Source organism: Hyperolius riggenbachi, chromosome 10 (genome assembly GCF_040937935.1).
Source record: "Hyperolius riggenbachi isolate aHypRig1 chromosome 10, aHypRig1.pri, whole genome shotgun sequence".
Lineage (NCBI taxonomy): Eukaryota > Metazoa > Chordata > Amphibia > Anura > Hyperoliidae > Hyperolius > Hyperolius riggenbachi.
In genome coordinates, this window is record NC_090655.1 from 11,588,568 (window position 1) to 11,607,074 (window position 18,507).

At 49.8% G+C, this 18,507-nt stretch overlaps 1 protein-coding gene across 1 annotated transcript in view; it reads left to right on the forward strand.

The window, feature by feature from the left end:
• ABCC2 (ATP binding cassette subfamily C member 2) overlaps positions 1-18,507 on the forward strand; it is a 155,590-nt gene that overhangs the window by 87,462 nt on the left and 49,621 nt on the right. Inside the window, exon 19 of the mRNA XM_068257990.1 lies at positions 8,307-8,490. Coding sequence (XP_068114091.1) covers positions 8,307-8,490 — 184 coding nt within the window. The remainder of the gene's footprint in view (positions 1-8,306; positions 8,491-18,507) is intronic.

Sequence of the window (18,507 nt, forward strand, 5' to 3'; positions counted from 1 at the left end):
TCCTCAGAAATCAGCAAAAATGCTGCAGGACCCGAGTTTACGTTTGTGGAAAAAACGAACCGCTCTGGTGTGCACTATCCCATTGCAATACGTTAGCCAAGCCGCAGTGGTGTAGCTAAGGAGCTGTGGGCCCCGATGCAAGTTTTACAATGGGGCCCCCCAAGCACTCTATATATAACAATTGATACGACGCACCAAAACCTGACAATGGCAACTACAGTGTCAGAAGTGCAAGAAGGGGATGGGGAGCAGTTTGTTAATGATTACCACTATTCATAGTATCTATAGAAGTCATTATTATGAGCACAGGACCAATAGAGAGCTAATACTGCAGTTGAGGGAGGGCCCTTCGGGGCCCCTCTGGCCCAAGGGCCCCGATGCGGTCGCTACCTCTGCACCCCCTATTGCTACGCCCCAGCGCTTTTCAAAGCACAAGCATTTTTAAAAATGCCCAGAACAGCTCTTGGGGCTTTATTCCCAAAAGCGTGATAACTGATATCACGCCCGTGCTCAGTGGCGTACCTAGGGCATTTGACACCCGGTGCTAGGTATTGAAAGACACCCCCCCACCCACGGTCCGCCACCTGCGGCGCGCGAAGCGCGTCGCGGCGAAAAAATGGGCGTGGCTATGGCCGGATGGGGCGGAGCTAATTTAAAAGTGCACCCAAGTTTTAGTCAACCTTTCTCCAGAAAATTCACATCATTGCGCAGCTTTTCTCCAGAAAATACACAAAATGTCAGAAGCTTTCAACATAAAATACACGTAATGCGAGAACATTTCACCAGACATTACACGTTATGTGAGCAGATTTCACAAGAAAATACATTCAATCATGTCGGCAGATTTGACCAGAAAAAAATCATTCAATCTTGCGGTAGATTTGACCAGAACATACACAATGTCAGCACCAGATTTCACCACAAAATACACAATATCGGTAGTTAAACTGACCACAAAATACACAATGACGGTAGTTAAACTGACCACAAAATACACGACGGTAGTTAAACTGACCACAAAATACACAATGACGGTAGTTAAACTGACCACAAAATACACAATGACGGCAGTTAATCTGACCACAAAATACACAATGTCGGCAGTTAATCTGACCACAAAATACACAATGTCGGTAGCAGATCTGACCACAAAATACACAATATTGGTAGCAGATTTGAGTGTTGGCAAGCTGATAGCCTGGTGGGTAGGTGATTAAGGGTGAGCAGCCTGATTGCCTAGTGGGTAGGTGGGCAGCCTGCTGGGTAGCAGTGGTGGGTAGGGGGGCAGCAGTGGTGGGTAGGTGGGCAGCCTGCTGAGTAGCCTGGTGGGTAGGTGGGCAGCAGTGGTGGGTAGGTGGGTAGCATGGTGGGTAGCCTGGTGGGTAGGGGGCAGCAGTGGTGGGTAGGTGGGCAGCCTGCTGGGTAGCAGTGGTGGGTAGGTGGGCAGCCTGCTGGGTAGCAGTGGTGGGTAGGTGGGCAGCAGTGGTGGGTAGGTGGGCAGCCTGCTGGGTAGCCTGGTGGGTAGGTGGGCAGCCTGCTGGGTAGCAGTGGTGGGTAGGTGGGCAGCATTGGTGGGTAGGTGGGCAGCCTGCTGGGTAGCCTGGTGGGTAGGTGGGCAGCCTGCTGGGCAGCAGTGGTGGGTAGGTGGGCAGCAGTGGTGGGTAGGTGGGCAGCAGCGGTGGGTAGGTGGGCAGCAGCGGTGGGTAGCCTGGTGGGTAGGTGGGCAGCAGTGGTGGGTAGGTGGTGGGCAGCAGCGGTGGGTAGGTGGGCAGCAGCGGTGGGTGGCCGGGCCGGTGCACCTGTAAAAGAAAAAAAACCCATTCACTTACCTGCAGATGAAACCTCTCTTCCGAATCCCAGGCAGCCTCCGCAGCTCCTCTTGAATGTCCCGCGCCGTCTCCTGCTGCGTCATCAGTGCAGGGCTACGGGAAGATGGCCACCGAAGCCCGCACTGGAGACAAAAATAGACGGCAAGATGGCGTCGGCGGCCATCTTGCCGTCTATTTTTGTCTCCAGTGCGGGCTTCGGCGGCCATCTTCCCGTAGCCCTGCTCGGGTAAACTGAGGGCGGCTATCAGCCGCCCTGTCAGTGCCCGTTCTGCCCTTGGAGGGGAAGCGCCGAAGGAGGGGACCCAGGTGAGGGAGATATGGGGGGGTATTTCCCCCCTCCCCGCCGACGCTGCCACCCCTCCTTCAGCGCTGCTTCCCCTCCTGTGTCATCAAGGCTTCTGGGGAGGCCTTGATGACACCCCCCCTGGAGCTGACACCCGGAGCGGAGTGCTCCTGGCCGCCCCATGGTAGGGACGCCACTGCCCGTGCTATGCAGTTATCACGCGATCTGCCGTGCGCGAAGGTTTGCGCGTGTAAGGGATTACATTTGCGTGTAAACGAAGGTTTGCTCGCGATAATGTGCGTGTGAACGCGCGCAAAACTTCATTAAGCACGCAAACGTAATCCTTTATGCGTGCAAAACCTTCACGCACGGGAGATCGCGTGATAACTGCATAGCACGGGCGTGATATCAGTTATCACGCTTTTCAGAATCAAGCCTCCGGTGTGCACCACCAGCTCTAACACTGCTACTGCCTATAGAGCGCCCCCTAGTGGCTGCAGCTCTGGCCTAACACTGCTACTGCCTATAGAGCGCCCCCTAGTGGCTGCAGCTCTGGCCTAACACTGCTACTGCCTATAGATCGCCCCCTAGTGGCTGCAGCTCTGGCCTAACACTGCTACTGCCTATAGAGCGCGCCCTAGTGGCTGCAGCTCCACCCTAACACTGCTGCTGCCTATAGAGCGCCCCCTAGTGGCTGCAGCTCTGACCGAACACTGCTACTGCCTATAGAGCACCTCCTAGTGGCTGCAGCTCAGACCTACACTGCTACTTCCTATAGAGCGCACCCTAGTGGCTGCAGCACTGGCCTAACACTACTACTGCCTATAGAGCACCCCCTAGTGGCTGCAGCACTGGCCTAACACTACTACTGCCTATAGAGCACCCCCTAGTGGCTGCAGCTCTGGCCTAACACTGCTACTGCCTATAGAGCGCCCCCTAGTGGCTGCAGCTCTGGCCTAACACTGCTACTGCCTATAGAGCGCGCCCTAGTGGCTGCAGCACTGGCCTAACACTACTACTGCCTATAGAGCACCCCCTAGTGGCTGCAGCACTGGCCTAACACTACTACTTCCTATAGAGCGCGCCCTAGTGGCTGCAGCTCTGGCCTAACACTGCTACTGCCTATAGAGCACCCCCTAGTGGCTGCAGCACTGGCCTAACACTACTACTTCCTATAGAGCGCCCCTAGTGGCTGCAGCTCTGGCCTAACACTGCGACTGCCTATAGAGCGCCCCCCTAGTGGCTGCAGCTCTGGCCTAGCACTACTACTGCCTATAGAGCACCCCCTAGTGGCTGCAGCTCTGGCCTAACACTGCTACTGCCTAGAGAGCGCCCCCTAGTGGCTGCAGCTCTGGCCTAACACTGCTACTGCCTATAGAGCTCCCCCTAGTGGCTGCAGCTCTGGCCTAACACTGCTACTGCTTATAGAGCACCCCTAGTGGCTGCAGCTCTGGCCTACCACTGCTACTGCCTATAGAGCGCGCCCTAGAGGCTGCAGCTCTGGCCTAACACTGCTACTGCCTATAGAGCGCCCCCTAGTGGCTGCAGCTCTGGCCTATCACTGCTACTGCCTATAGAGTGCCCCCTAGTGGCTGCAGCTCTGGCCTAACACTGCTACTGCCTATAGAGCGCGCCCTAGTGGCTGCAGCTCTGGCCTAACACTGCTACTGCTTATAGAGCACCCCTAGTGGCTGCAGCTCTGGCCTAACACTGCTACTGCCTATAGAGCGCGCCCTAGTGTCTGCAGCTCTGGCCTAACACTGCTACTGCCTATAGAGCACCCCCTAGTGGCTGCAGCTCTGGCCTATCACTGCTACTGCCTATAGAGCACCCCCTAGTGGCTGCAGCTCTGGCCTAACACTGCTACTGCCTATAGAGCACCCCTAGTGGCTGAAGCTCTGGCCTAACACTGCTACTGCCTATAGAGTGCCCCCTAGTGGCTGCAGCTCTGGCCTAACACTGCTACTGCCTATAGAGCGCGCCCTAGTGTCTGCAGCTCTGGCCTAACACTGCTACTGCCTATAGAGCGCCCCCCTAGTTGCTGCAGCTCTGGCCTAACACTGCGACTGCCTATAGAGCGCCCCCTAGTGGCTGCAGCTCTGGCCTAACACTGCTACTGCCTATGCAGCACGCCCTAGTGGCTGCAGCTCTGGCCTAACACTGCTACTGCCTATAGAGCGCGCCCTAGTGGCTGCAGCTGAAGCTCTTTTGAGTTCTCCAGGAGAAAGGCGCAATATAAATGTTATTAGTCTTATCTTTACAACTTACTGCTTATTTCTCAAAAATGTAGGTAATAATGTACTTCAACAGAGTACAGAGGACTGCGTAATTGTACATGCATTTTTTATACATTTTTTTTTTTTTTTATTAAAGCGGATCCGAGATGAAAAACTAATTTATAATAAGTAACTTGTCTATATATCTAATCTAAAGTGTAGATAGTTTACACAGCAAATCTAGCTGCAACCAACTTTAATAGAATATAATTATTTCTTTCTGTGATACAATGACAGCAGCCATGTTGTTTGTAAACACTACACAGAGGCAGGCTTATCTGACCCATCAGCACTCAGACTGTGAAAAAAACCTACCCCCCCCCCCTCCTCCTCCTCCCCTCTGCCTCTGAAATCTCTGGCTAGTAATACCTCCCCCTCCTCCTGCCCCGACTGAGCTCCCATGAGCCCCTGCTACTGTCTGAAAGTGCCTTGGCTCTCTGAAAACCTTTGGGCGTGGCTTGTTTAGTTTATAGGGAATTAGAGTATTAAAACAAAAACAAAAAAGTATTTGGCTTGAGGAATGCCCTATAAACAATAGGAAAGGAACACAATTATGCAATGGGTAAAAGTTAGTCTCGGATCCACTTTAAGGGCTCATTCACACTTATGTGCGCTGCTGTTCGTCGTGACACATGGCACATAGTGTCCGCAGCGCAGGTAGCACGAAAGTCTACAGACTCCATTCACACTACAGTGTGTGTTCCCGTGCGCTGCGTTATAACGTGGCCCGAAACATCCTAGCGCAGGACGCATGCATTTTTATCAATGAATGAAAGTTGCCAACATATGTAATTTAGCGAGTTGCGACATGCAATTCCAAGCGTTGCATCGCATGCACAAAATCACGTTCATGCATGCGTTGCCCAGTGTGAATGGGCCCTAAATAAACATGATGCTGTATGTAAAAAAAACAAACCTTCTGTTTTAAGAAAGCAAACTTTTGTTTTGCATATAATTTGATTAAAGTGGTCTGAAACTCCGACATAACATTAAAAAAAAATGTGTTTTTCTACTTTGTATTATTCATACAGTTATTATATTTGCTTTTGTGCACACATAATATTGTCTGTTTACAAATTACACGTTTCCAAAGTGTAGTATTTCTTGCCCTGAAAGCTATTCCAACTGCTTTTTATTATATATTAAAATCTTCTAGTTAATTGTTCTGAACTGCGTGTTCCTGAAGCAGAGACAGCTTCTTAGAAAGTGTTTTTTTTACTTTTTATACACAATGGCCCATATGCAATTCACTTTTTCTCCTAAGTTTTCTCCTAGGTGATTTTTTTAAATTTGTTGCCATCAGAAAGCAAGAAAATGCTCAAAATAATTTTGGCAGTACTTTTTCACTTACTTTTTGGTGTTTTTTTAGTTGAAAAGTGCTGCAAAGTTATTTTAATTTGAACATGAAAAATTATCTCCTAGGAGAAAACTCAGGTGAAAAAGTGAATTGCATATGGCCCAATGTATCAACATTGGAATGTAAACAAAGATACTGTTATCTCCAGTTTGGATGCAGATTTGAAGCTGAATAGCAGGACAAAGTGCTTTGTTTAACCATTTCAGTGATGTTCTGCTAAAAAAAAATTCTAGGATAGTAGCTTTCAAGTTGTGAGGAGTCTTTTAGAGCAAAGTCTAAATGCTGACTTTCAGACTGTAACGATCGGTGAAGCACAGAGAGGATCTGATTACCGGTGATCTGCAGTATCACTGGGAATACCGATATATACCAGATTATAAGTGATCTGCAGTATCACCGATAATCCGATATACCAGCTAACCTCTGTTCACCTGAGTAGAGTAGAGTGTAGTGTTTGGTGTAACAGTAACACTAAGAGGACTAGGCCTCAGTGCAGCAAGGGGTACTGCACAGATTCCTTCCGCAGACCTGAGCTCTCCAAGACGGGAGGAGTCAGGCTGAAAGAGTAGGAAGGTTTGTCTGAAAGTGACACCCTGGAGAAAGTGTCACTAACAGGACGGGGAACCGCCTCCAACAGTAAGGTCGGTTCTCGAGGTTGGACAAGCCAGGTTGTAACACACGGACAGATAAGGTACAGATACAGTAGGCAGAGGCGGAGTCAAGGTACAGGCAGGGTTCGGCAACAGGGTATCAGAAATATCAAGGTACAAGATCAGGAGGCAGAAACAGAGTCTAAGGACGAGCCGGGGTTCGGCAACAGAGTATCAGAATGGCAATGTACAAGATCAGAATTCAGGAGGATAGTCAGGCAGGCAAAAAGTCATAACAGATAATCACAATCAAACTAGTACTTTAGCTATCAACAGAATCTAGCTAAGTGTAGGATTACAGCTCCAGCTGGTCCCGGCACACTTAAGGATCTGACTACAGGTCTGAGTGCTCCCACGTATGTGTTCGCAACGCCAGACAACCAGCAACTGAACAGCTGACAGTATATATACACCTACATATCTCCAGCACCTCCCTAAGTGCTGGACCAATGAGGAGTGGAGCCAGAGTCAGCTGACCAGCCTGGTCAGCTGACTCACTTCTGAGTGTCATAAAGCCCCTGCCTCCGTGCGCGCGCACGCGTCATTCTGCCAGAGGGACTACGTGTCCCAGCCACACCAGCACCGCTCTGCGGTGCCTCTGCAAAGGGGCCATGTGCGCTAACCGCCGCGTCCAACGCACGGGGACAGCCGCCTCAGAGTGAGTGGAAGCGGCTGCCTCCCTGTGCTCTCTCGCACTGTGCGCGGAAAGAGCCGCCTGCCGCTGAGACATGGCGGCGGCTCTTCCGCGATTCCTTACACAGACCACTTTAAGAGGGCTTTTTGGTCTTTTTTTTTAGCCCCTTACACACTCCTAGTTCTGGTTCACCATGAGCTTGCTGGGTAATCTGTAACTCTGGGTGTTACAAGTCCTACCCCTTAGATCCACATTATTCCATGCCGTGCACTGATGTTCAACCAGTCTGAAACAGTCTGTATGCATGTTGGATTATTATGGCTCTGTACATATTAACAAGCTGACACATCATTGCATTCCAGCGGATCTGGAGGTGTGGCTAGCTTACAGGGACAACAATGGCTAATTTGCATATTCAGCAGTGATGCATTGTGGGAGACATCATATGCTCATTCCAACCTGAATAATTGCAAATACCTCCTGTTTTAAGAAGGCAAACTTCTATTTTTTTTATTTATAGAGGCAATTTTTTCTGAGTTTTCATTTTTTTCATAATTTAGGATAAATTGAACATAGGTGTGTGATACATTGGTCAGATATTTCAATCAAACAGAAGAATGGGTGGTAATTTTGAATTAGAAAAGAAATATAAAAAATTGTATCATGTGTGGCCACCTTTACAACTGAAACCAGATTGGTTGTCGTGTAAGAAGACTCTGCTGCCTCTTCAGTTTTCCGCTGGGCCTGTTTAGATAAATCTGTCCCAGTACTTATCCCTTGGACATGGGGGACTAAGGGCCCGTTTCCACTATCGCGAATCCGCATGCGGGCAACGCATGCGGATCCGCACAGTCAGTACAAGTGGATGGGACTGTTTCCACTTGTGCGTTTCCCCGCACGTTTTTCTGTGCAGAAAAAATCTGCAGGGTAGGGGCCTCAGAATTCGCCTGCGTGTGGAATGCAGGCGAATCGCACACAATGTATTTAATAGGGCATGCGATTTGCCTGCGGTGATTCGCCGGCGATTTCGTAACGCTACAGTGGAAACGGGCCCTAAAGGTTGCCACACATGATACAATAAAAGAAACTTGATAGAAAACTATTTTGTGCAGTACTAATCTCAAAATCGATCCCTTTCTCAATCGGAAGTAGTTTGGACAAGTTGGAAATTATCAAACCGTGGGAAATGTCTAGTCAATCTGATGGGAAAATTGCATGGTGTGTACCGGTCTTAAAGCAAGCACACTCACGCTGTCACGTCTCTCCCACACGCACAGACCCGCGTCTTGGTGACACACGGTGTCAGTTTCCTGAAGCACACAGATGAAATTGTGGTGTTAGTGAATGGCAATGTTACTGAGATGGGCTCCTACAAAACCTTATTGGCCAACAAAGGGGCATTTGCGGAGTTCCTCCACACATACGCCAAGCAAGACCACAAACAGGATGCTGAACCTACAGGTAACATTGGGGGAGGGGACTTTTATTACAAGTAGTTCTCATTTTACACTTGTTTAAGTTATACTGATTTGAAGTGCACAGTATCATGATCTGCCATCTGTTTCAATTACCGCCATTTTAAAGGGAGGCTGAAGCGAAATAAAAAACAAAAAAACAGATACTCCTCCTAAGTACAGGGTCCTATAATGCCTTCCCGTTTTCCTCAGTGTCCTCGGTCCCCCACAGGTTCCCCTGTTAGCAGTCTCCAACTGATCAGTCATAGACTGCTCTCTTTTGCTTCAGGTGTGGGAACTTTACATAGTACATAGTCAGGTCACATAGTACATAGTCAGGTCACATAGTACATAGTCATGTCACATAGTACCTAGTCATGTCACTTAGTACCTAGTCATGTCACTTAGTACCTAGTCATGTCACTTAGTACCTAGTCATGTCCTCAGAGGGGCTCACAATCTAATCCCTACCATATTATTATTATTATTATTATTATGTATTTATATAGCCCTGGCATCTTCTGCAGCACTTAGCCATGTCACTGACTGTTCTCAGGAGCTTACTATCTAATCCCTACCATAGTCATAGTCTAATGTCCTACCATATTATTATTATTATTATGTATTTTTATAGCACTGGCATTTTCTGCAGCACTTTACAGAGTTCATAGTCATGTCACTGACTGTCCTCAGAGGAGCTCTGTAACGATTGTGGAATCGTATTCGCGGTCAGCGCACCAGACGTGCGCTGACGCGGCGGATTTCCTCCACAAGCGTATATTTGAGGACACCCAGGCTAGGTGCTATGCACCCGCAGAGGGCAATTCCCTCCGGGAGATGGCGCTGTGGAGTGCAGTCGAACACAGTCGCTGCACAGCCACAGATGCCAGACGGGAATTGTACAGATCCAGGACACGGTACGATCAGGCAGGGCTGGATAGCCCACAAGAAACAGAGCAAAGGTACAGAACCAATGTGTGTCCACCAAACTAGTCGCCACCCAGCGACGGTGAACACACAACGGCGGAAGCGAAGTGGGAATGCAATCGCAAGAATGGTGATTGCCGACAGAGACACAAGACTGAGCAAAACAGGGCACGAGGGTAGCAAAGGCACAGCAAATAATACAATAAGGAGATACGGAAAATAACAAACGCTAGCTAACCGCGAACACCGCACTCATTCGCAACAGTGCACGCGGTTATGCGCGGTCTCCACGTGATAAGCACAATAGAGAAAAGCACGCCTAACTAACCATTAACAGACAAACATGAAACAGAGGACGCGAGCGCTTGCTTAACGGTTACCTCACCGAGCCTCCAGCAAGCGTAGCAGACAAGACAGACACACGAAAACAGGGACAAGCGAGAGATAGGATCCACAGCACTAGCGAAAGTGGCTAGCGCGATCCCAGGAGACAGAACAGAAGGATCCACAGCGCTAGCGAAAAGTAGGTAGCGCGATCCAAAGAGACAGATCAGAAGAGATAGCTGGTAGCAACCGCTGCACCAGCTGTACTCCAAGAACAGAGATCAGAACCATTTCCTGTCGACCACCGTTGGGACAGGACAACGGCAAAAGAACAAACAAACAGATAATACAACCTGACTGGGCTAGAAGGGGAGCCTAAAGCAACCCCCAGGAATTAACTATACTAGATAGCAACGGCTGACACTCCAGCAGTGTCCATCAGGAACAGACCATGGAAGGGAAATGACCAGCCAAGCCTTCTGGGAAACATAAAGCTCTTATAGTGCCAGTCATCAAAGAAGGCAGGTAGGGGATTTGCATAACGAATGTATGCAAATTCCCCAGCAAGAGAACAGACCAGAACTTGCAATGGAAAGACAGGTCTCTGTTCCAGAGTCCTGCAGCATGCAAACCTAAATAATGGTCAAAAGGCTGCCTGCCTGCGCAGGCAGCTGAGCGGATTCTCACAAGCTCACAATCTAATCCTACCATAGTTATAGTCTAATGCCCTGCCATATTATTATTATGTATTTATATAGCCCTGACATCTTCTGCAGCACATTACAGAGTACATAGTCATGTCACTGACTGTCCTCAGAGGGGCTCACACACTAATACTAACATAGTCATAGTCTAATGTCCTACCATATTATTATTATGTATTTATATAGCCCTGACATCTCCTGCAGCACATTACAGAGTACATAGTCATGTCACTGACTGTCCTCAGAGGAGCTCACACTCTAATCCTACCATAGTCATAGTCTAATATCCTACCATATTATTTTTATGTATTTATATAGCCCTGACATCTTCTGCAGCACTGTACAGAGTACATAGCCATGTCACTGACTGTCTTCAGAGGAGCTCACAATCTAATCCTACCATAGTCATAGTGTAATGTCCTACCATATTATTATTATGTATTTATATAGCCCTGACATCTCCTGCAGTACATTACAGAGTACATAGTCATATCACTGACTGTCCTCAGAGAGGCTCACACTATAATCCTACCATAGTCATAGTGTAATGTCCTACCATATTATTATTATGTATTTATATAGCACTGACATCTTCTGCAGCACATTACAGAGTACATAGACATGTCACTGACTGTCCTCAGAGGAGCTCACACTCTAATCCTACCATAGTCATAGTCTAATGTCCTACCATATTATTATTATGTATTTATATAGCATGAACATCTTCTGCAGTACATTACAGAGTACATAGTCATGTCACTGGCTGTCCTCGGAGGAGCTCACAATCTAATCCTACCATAGTCATAGTGTAATGTCCTACCATATTATTATTATGTATTTATATAGCCCTGACATCTCCTGCAGTACATTACAGAGTACATAGTCATATCACTGACTGTCCTCAGAGAGGCTCACACTATAATCCTACCATAGTCATAGTGTAATGTCCTACCATATTATTATTATGTATTTATATAGCACTGACATCTCCTGCAGCACATTACAGAGTACATAGTCATGTCACTGACTGTCCTCAGAGGGGCTCACACTCTAATCCTACCATAGTCATAGTCTAATGTCCTACCATATTATTATTATGTATTTATATAGCACTGACATCTTCTGCAGCACTTTACAGAACACATAGTCATGTCACTGACTGTCCTCAGAGGAGCTCACACTCTAATCCTACCATAGTCATAGTCTAATGTCCTACCATATAATTATTATGTATTTATATAGCACTGACATCTTCTGCAGCACATTACAGAGTACATAGTCATGTCACTGACTGTCCTCAGAGGAGCTCACACTCTAATACTACCATAGTCATAGTTTAATGTCCTACCATATAATTATTATGTATTTATATAGCACTGACATCTTCTGCAGCACATTACAGAGTACATAGTCATGTCACTGACTGTCCTCAGAGGGGCTCACACTCTAATCCTACCATAGTCATAGAATAATGTCCTACCATATTATTATTATGTATTTATATAGCCTGACATCTTCTGCAGCACATTACAGAGTACATAGTCATGTCACTGACTGTCCTCGGAGGAGCTCACAATCTAATCCTATCATAGTCATAGCCTAATGTCCTACCATATTATTATTATGTATTTATATAGCCCTGACATCTCCTGCAGCACATTACAGAGTACATAGTCCTGTCACTGACTGTCCTCAGAGGAGCTTACAATCTAATCCTACCATAGTCATAGCCTAATGTCCTACCATATTATTATTATGTATTTATAGTGGTGCTCAGCAGAGCTCGAATATTCGAGTAGCTCGAATATTCGAGCTCTTTTTCAGCTATCCGAGCTCGGTATTCGAGCTCCGAATAGCTGTAGCTATTCGAATGGGCTATCCGAGTACACTCGAATAGCCCATTCACTATTCGAGCTATTCGAGCAAACGGCGCTATTCGAGCTCGGTACCGAGCTCGAATAGCGTCATAGCCCAGATTGATGTCCTTAGAGCCAATCAGAGGGCTCCCAGGCCCTCTGACGGCAGCCAATCACAGAGGGGGACCCTGGCCAGCCCCTACCCTATAAATAGCGGCCGCCATGTTCCGTTTCTCCATGCTTGCCTGAGACTTGTACAGAGAGAGAGTTGCTCCTTTGTGCTTTGGCTTAGCAAGTGCTCTATTGTGATCATTTACCTAGCGTTTTTGCTCACCTACACCTGCCATATACACCTATATTGTTGTTAGTTAGATAGACATTGTATTTTAGTTAGTAGCTTGTGTGTTACATTAGAGACAGGCAGCTGCTGCAAGCTTACAGGTTTAGGCCTCAGGGGGGCCTTGCCTCTGTGGGCAGCTGTCCTCTGTTTATTTCTCTCATCTATACCAGTATTTCTGCTGTCCTTTACTAATAGTATTGTAGTTATACTGTACTAGGAGTAGGACACTCACTGACTGTCACTGTTTATAGGCTACTAGCTAGCTCCTGCGTGTGTGCACTCACTCACTGTGTGTACATACTACACACACTCTATTTCCTTCTGATTACTGATAGATTATTGTTAGTTAGTTGTACTTACTGTTACTACTTACTCTTACTGTACTAGGAGTCTAGGACACTCAGTCAGACAGTCACTGTGTTCATAGGCTACTAGCTCCTGCGTGCGGTCACTCACTGTCTGAGTGTACACACACCACCCACACTCCATTTCCTTCTGATCGCTGATTGATTATTGTAATTAGTTAGTTCTACTTACTGTTACTACTTACTCTTACTGTACTAGGAGTCTAGGACCTAGGTTCTCAACGTGTGGTACGCGTACCCCAGGGGGTACTTCTAATGGTTCCAGGGGGTACTCGGGCTTGATATACTTAGCCAAGAACAACAAATTTAGAGTTTTAGAACATGATAAATCTTATTTTAAACAACCCCAAATTAGTATTTTAGCTAATTAAAAGCAATAGTAAAGGCTTGGAAATGGTTTAGAACCAATTATAATGTACTACAATTAAATATATATTTGTCAATGGGTACTTGTGATAATGTTTACCATGCTATGGGGTACTTGGTGAGTACAGGGTTTTAAAAGGGGTACACACCGATAAAATGTTGAGAAACACTGGTCTAGGACACTCAGTCACTGTGTGTTCATAGGCTACTAGCTCCTGCGTGCGGTCACTCACTGTCTGAGTGTACACACACCACCCACACTCCATTTCCTTCTGATCGCTGATTGATTATTGTAATTAGTTAGTTCTACTTACTGTTACTACTTACTCTTACTGTACTAGGAGTCTAGGACACTCAGTCACTGTGTTCATAGGCTACTAGCTCCTGCGTGCGGGCACTCACTGTCTGAGTGTACACACACCACCCACACTCCATTTCCTTCTGATCGCTGATTGATTATTGTAATTAGTTAGTTCTACTTACTGTTACTACTTACTCTTACTGTACTAGGAGTCTAGGACACTCAGTCACTGTGTGTTCATAGGCTACTAGCTCCTGCGTGCGGTCACTCACTGTCTGAGTGTACACACACCACCCACACTCCATTTCCTTCTGATCGCTGATTGATTATTGTAATTAGTTAGTTCTACTTACTGTTACTACTTACTCTTACTGTACTAGGAGTCTAGGACACTCAGTCACTGTGTTCATAGGCTACTAGCTCCTGCGTGCGGGCATTCACTGTCTGAGTGTACACACACCACCCACACTCCATTTCCTTCTGATCGCTGATTGATTATTGTAATTAGTTAGTTCTACTTACTGTTACTACTTACTCTTACTGTACTAGGAGTCTAGGACACTCAGTCACTGTGTGTTCATAGGCTACTAGCTCCTGCGTGCGGTCACTCACTGTCTGAGTGTACACACACCACCCACACTCCATTTCCTTCTGATCGCTGATTGATTATTGTAATTAGTTAGTTCTACTTACTGTTACTACTTACTCTTACTGTACTAGGAGTCTAGGACACTCAGTCACTGTGTTCATAGGCTACTAGCTCCTGCGTGCGGGCACTCACTGTCTGAGTGTACACACACCACCCACACTCCATTTCCTTCTGATCGCTGATTGATTATTGTAATTAGTTAGTTCTACTTACTGTTACTACTTACTCTTACTGTACTAGGAGTCTAGGACACTCAGTCACTGTGTTCATAGGCTACTAGCTCCTGCGTGCGGGCACTCACTGTCTGAGTGTACACACACTAAATTTACTTGTGATTACTACTGATTATTGTAACTGCTAGTTGTACTTCCTGACTGTTACTACTTACTTACTGTACTAGGGGACACTCACTCAGTCACCTCACCAACCAACCCACTCCATTAAAGTACCCCACTTTTCACCCGCCCTTTTAAAAAACTTTTGTCTATACGCCCAAAACATTGAAGATGTCTGGAAGTGGCAGCCAGCGCGGTTTGGGCAAGGGGAAGGGCAGCAAGGGAATCAGGAGGAGAGGGAGCAGCATTGTGGCAAGCCGCGGCCGCGGGCGCGCCACCATGCACAGTTCCGCAGCAGCAGCAGCAGCGTCAGTGGCTAACATTCCTCCCATAGCCACTGGCCGTGGACGCCTTGGGCGCCGCCCAGCAGGAGCATCTGCAACTCACGCTGCAGAGACACAGCAGCAGCAGCGTGTAGCACCTGCTCCCATTTTCCTCCAGCCGGGTCGGAAACGTCCCATTGAGGAAAAGGATGCAGACACTGTGGTGCAACTCATGACGGAGGATGAGCAGCCCGCCATCAGCTCTGCATCCGAGGCCTCCACCCTCACCACCACCACCACCCCTGTTCGCAGCAGCCGCCCAGCAGGGTCTGGGGAGGAGGCCAGTTCACCGTCACTCGCCGACCTGTCATTCAGCAGTCTTTTGACCCCAGGCATCATGAGTAAATTGTCTGCTGTTGTTGGCGATCTTGAGGAGGAGATGCTGATGGGCACTTTGGGGGATGAGGGATTGGACAGCAAGACTGTGGCGACAGTCAAGCAGCCCATCCATGCATCAGGAGAGGAGTTTGGGGGGTCCTCATCCCAGCAGGACATGTTTCAGGAGGGGGAGGATGATGATGACCCGGTGACAGACAGAGACTGGGTGCCACCACCTCCAGGGGATGTCGTCCTCAGCAGCTCTGAGGAGGAGGAGGAGGATGCGCTTGTGGGCCTTGCAAAGAGGCGCATCATTGCAAGCATTGGCAGCGTCCCACACCCTGCTGGTGTCTCAGGCTCAGCAGCAGCAGCATCAGCCAGTACCACCACCAGCCGCACCCAAGCCCCCCCCCCAACCACCACAGGGAGACAGGCAGCAGCGCTTCCATGCCGTAGGGGGATGTTTAAGTCACCAATCTGGCGATATTTCACCATGCCCACTGTGTACAGCAAGTACGCCACTTGCAACCACTGTCAGCGGAAGTTGAGCAGAGGTGCAGACCCCTTAAAATTCTGCACCAGCTCGCTCATCAACCACCTTGCGGCTAAACATTTCCACCAGCATGAGGAGTTCCAGAGGCTGAAGGCATCTGGTGCTGGCAGTGGCACCACACCCATCACTGCACAGCCTTCAGCAGCAGCAGCAGCAACAGCAGCCACCCGCCCTCCTGCTCCTCCAGCAGCACCAGCAGGAGTGCGGAAACGCACTGCTCCTCCCCCCTCTGCAACTCCTGCCGCCGACACTGAGGCCTGTTCTGGCAGCCAGTCCTCAGTGGCCTCCTCTGCTGTGTCTGCTGATTCCCGTGTCAGCAAAAGGCCACGCCAGAGCCTTTTGAGCGAGTCCTTCCAGGGGGTGGTTAGGGCTCTGCCTCCCAGCAGCCGTCGCGTGCGGCAGCTGAACGGCTTGCTGGCACGGGCCATGTGCTCCCAACTCCTGCCGTACACGCTCGTGCAGGAGGGGAGCGACATTCGTGCGCTGCTTGCTTGCGCAGCCCCAGACTGGCAGCTCCCCAGCAGACACTTTTTCTCCCGCAAGGCCATTCCTGCACTGCACCGCTTTGTGATGGCCAATGTGGAGCGAGGGCTGGAGCACGCGGTTGGTGAAAGGGTCCACGTCACCATGGACTCCTGGAGCAGCCGCTTCGGGACAGGCCGCTACCTGTCCCTCACTGTCCACTGGGTCAGCTTGGTGGAAGGGGGTGAGGATGGGAGAGCAGCAGCGGGCACAGCAGCAGCAGCAACACAGTGGGTGGTGCCACCCCGCAGGCTCAGGGGAACTGCAGCAGGTTCCTCCGATCCTCTGCCATCCTCCGGCACACCTGGCCAAACCCCCCGCCTCAGCAGCAGCGTGAAGGCCCGCCACTGCCAAGCGCTGCTGCACTTGGTCAGCCTTGGGAAGACCAAGCTGACGGCAACCCATGTGTTGGCCAAACTCCAGGAGCAGGAGAGGATTTGGCTGACCCCCAGAGGCCTCAGAGTCAGAGAGGTGGTGGCCGACAATGGGGCCAATCTGGTTGCCGCAATACACAGGGGAAACCTGACCCACATCCCCTGTCTTGCCCACGTGCTGAACCTGGTGGTGCAGAAGTTCCTGCGCACCTACCAGGGGATGGGCGAACTGCTGGAAACGGCAAGGAATGTTGTGCGTCACTTCCGGCGCTCGGCTGCAGCCTGTGCGAGCCTGGAAGACGTGCAAAAGGAGCTGGATCTGCCACGCCATCGGCTGATCCTTGACGTTCCGACTCGCTGGAACTCCACCCTGGCGATGTTGGAGCGTCTGGTTGAACAGAGGCACGCTGTCAAACAGTACCTTGCCCTGGCCACTGTTTCCGCAGCTCTGAGAAGGGACAAGACCAGCAACTTCCCGTCCATCGTCCCCGATGATGACTGGAGGCACATGCAGCAGGTGTGCTTAGTGCTGGCTCCCTTCCTGCAGGCCACAAACATGGTGAGCAGGGACCATGCTATGGTCTGCGAGTGGGTGCCCCTGGTTTCTCTGCTGAACAGGGCCCTCGATGCTTTGCTGGAACAGGGAGCGGCAGCCTTGGACCAGCAGGAGCGGCAACCAGCTGCGCAGTCCACCTCTGAGGGGGAGGAGGAGGAGGACTTGGTGGAGGTCCCTGACCTGGCTGCTGATGAGGGGGATCAGCACAGCGCAGCTGAGTTGGTGCGGGGGTGGAGAGAGGATGAGGCAGCAGAGGAGGAGGATGAGGACAGCACTGACGTCGATGTGCCAGCAGACGTGGCCCGCCTCTTCCCAATGGCAGCGCACATGCTGACGTGCCTGCGCAGGGACCCCAGGGTGATCCAGATGAAGCAGAGGGAGGACATCTGGATCAGCATGATGTTGGACCCACGCCTCAAGGGGAAGTTGAGCCAGTTCCTGCCGCCTGCAGGAGGAGACCCAGCGCAACAAATAAGGAGCTTGCAGCAGGCCCTTGTTGAGCGCTTGGAGGAAGCCTTCCCCCAGCCTTCCACCCCCACTGTCCAGCAGCCAGCACAGAGGCAGCAGCAGGTGCCTGCATCCAGCAGCAGCAAGCGCCCCACAGACCTGCTGTCTCTCAGCCACGAGCTCTACAGGACTGTAGAGGCTCCGGCAGCAGTGACTAGAGAGGAGATGCATGCAGCAGCATCCTCCTCCGGTCACAGCCAGCGCCTGACCCGCATGGTGGCTGACTACATGGGGTCGTACAGCGGGCTTGACAGCGATGCCCCTGTTGATCCCATGGAGTATTGGGTCAAGCGCATGGAGATCTGGAGCGAGCTGGCGCAGTACGCCCTGGAAGTGCTGTCCTGCCCCCCTTCCAGCGTGCTGTCCGAGCGCTGCTTCAGTGCAGCTGGTGGCGTGGTCACCGAGAAACGCTCACGTCTGTCTCACAAGTCTGTGGACAGACTGACGTTTCTCAAGATGAACCAGGCGTGGGTGGAAGGCGAGTTCCTGGCCCCTGTTGTCGGCGAGAGGGGGACATGAACTGGCTGCCGGAACCATCGTTAATGTGCCTTACCACCCTTTACCACCTCCTGGCTCCTGCTCACTAAGCCAGCCTGGTTCACTTTGACTATTACGTCGCCTGCAGCCACACATTTTACACCTACAGTGGGCTGCTGTGTACTGCCCTTCTGCTGTCTGTCTGTGTTTCCCACTGCCAGGGTACA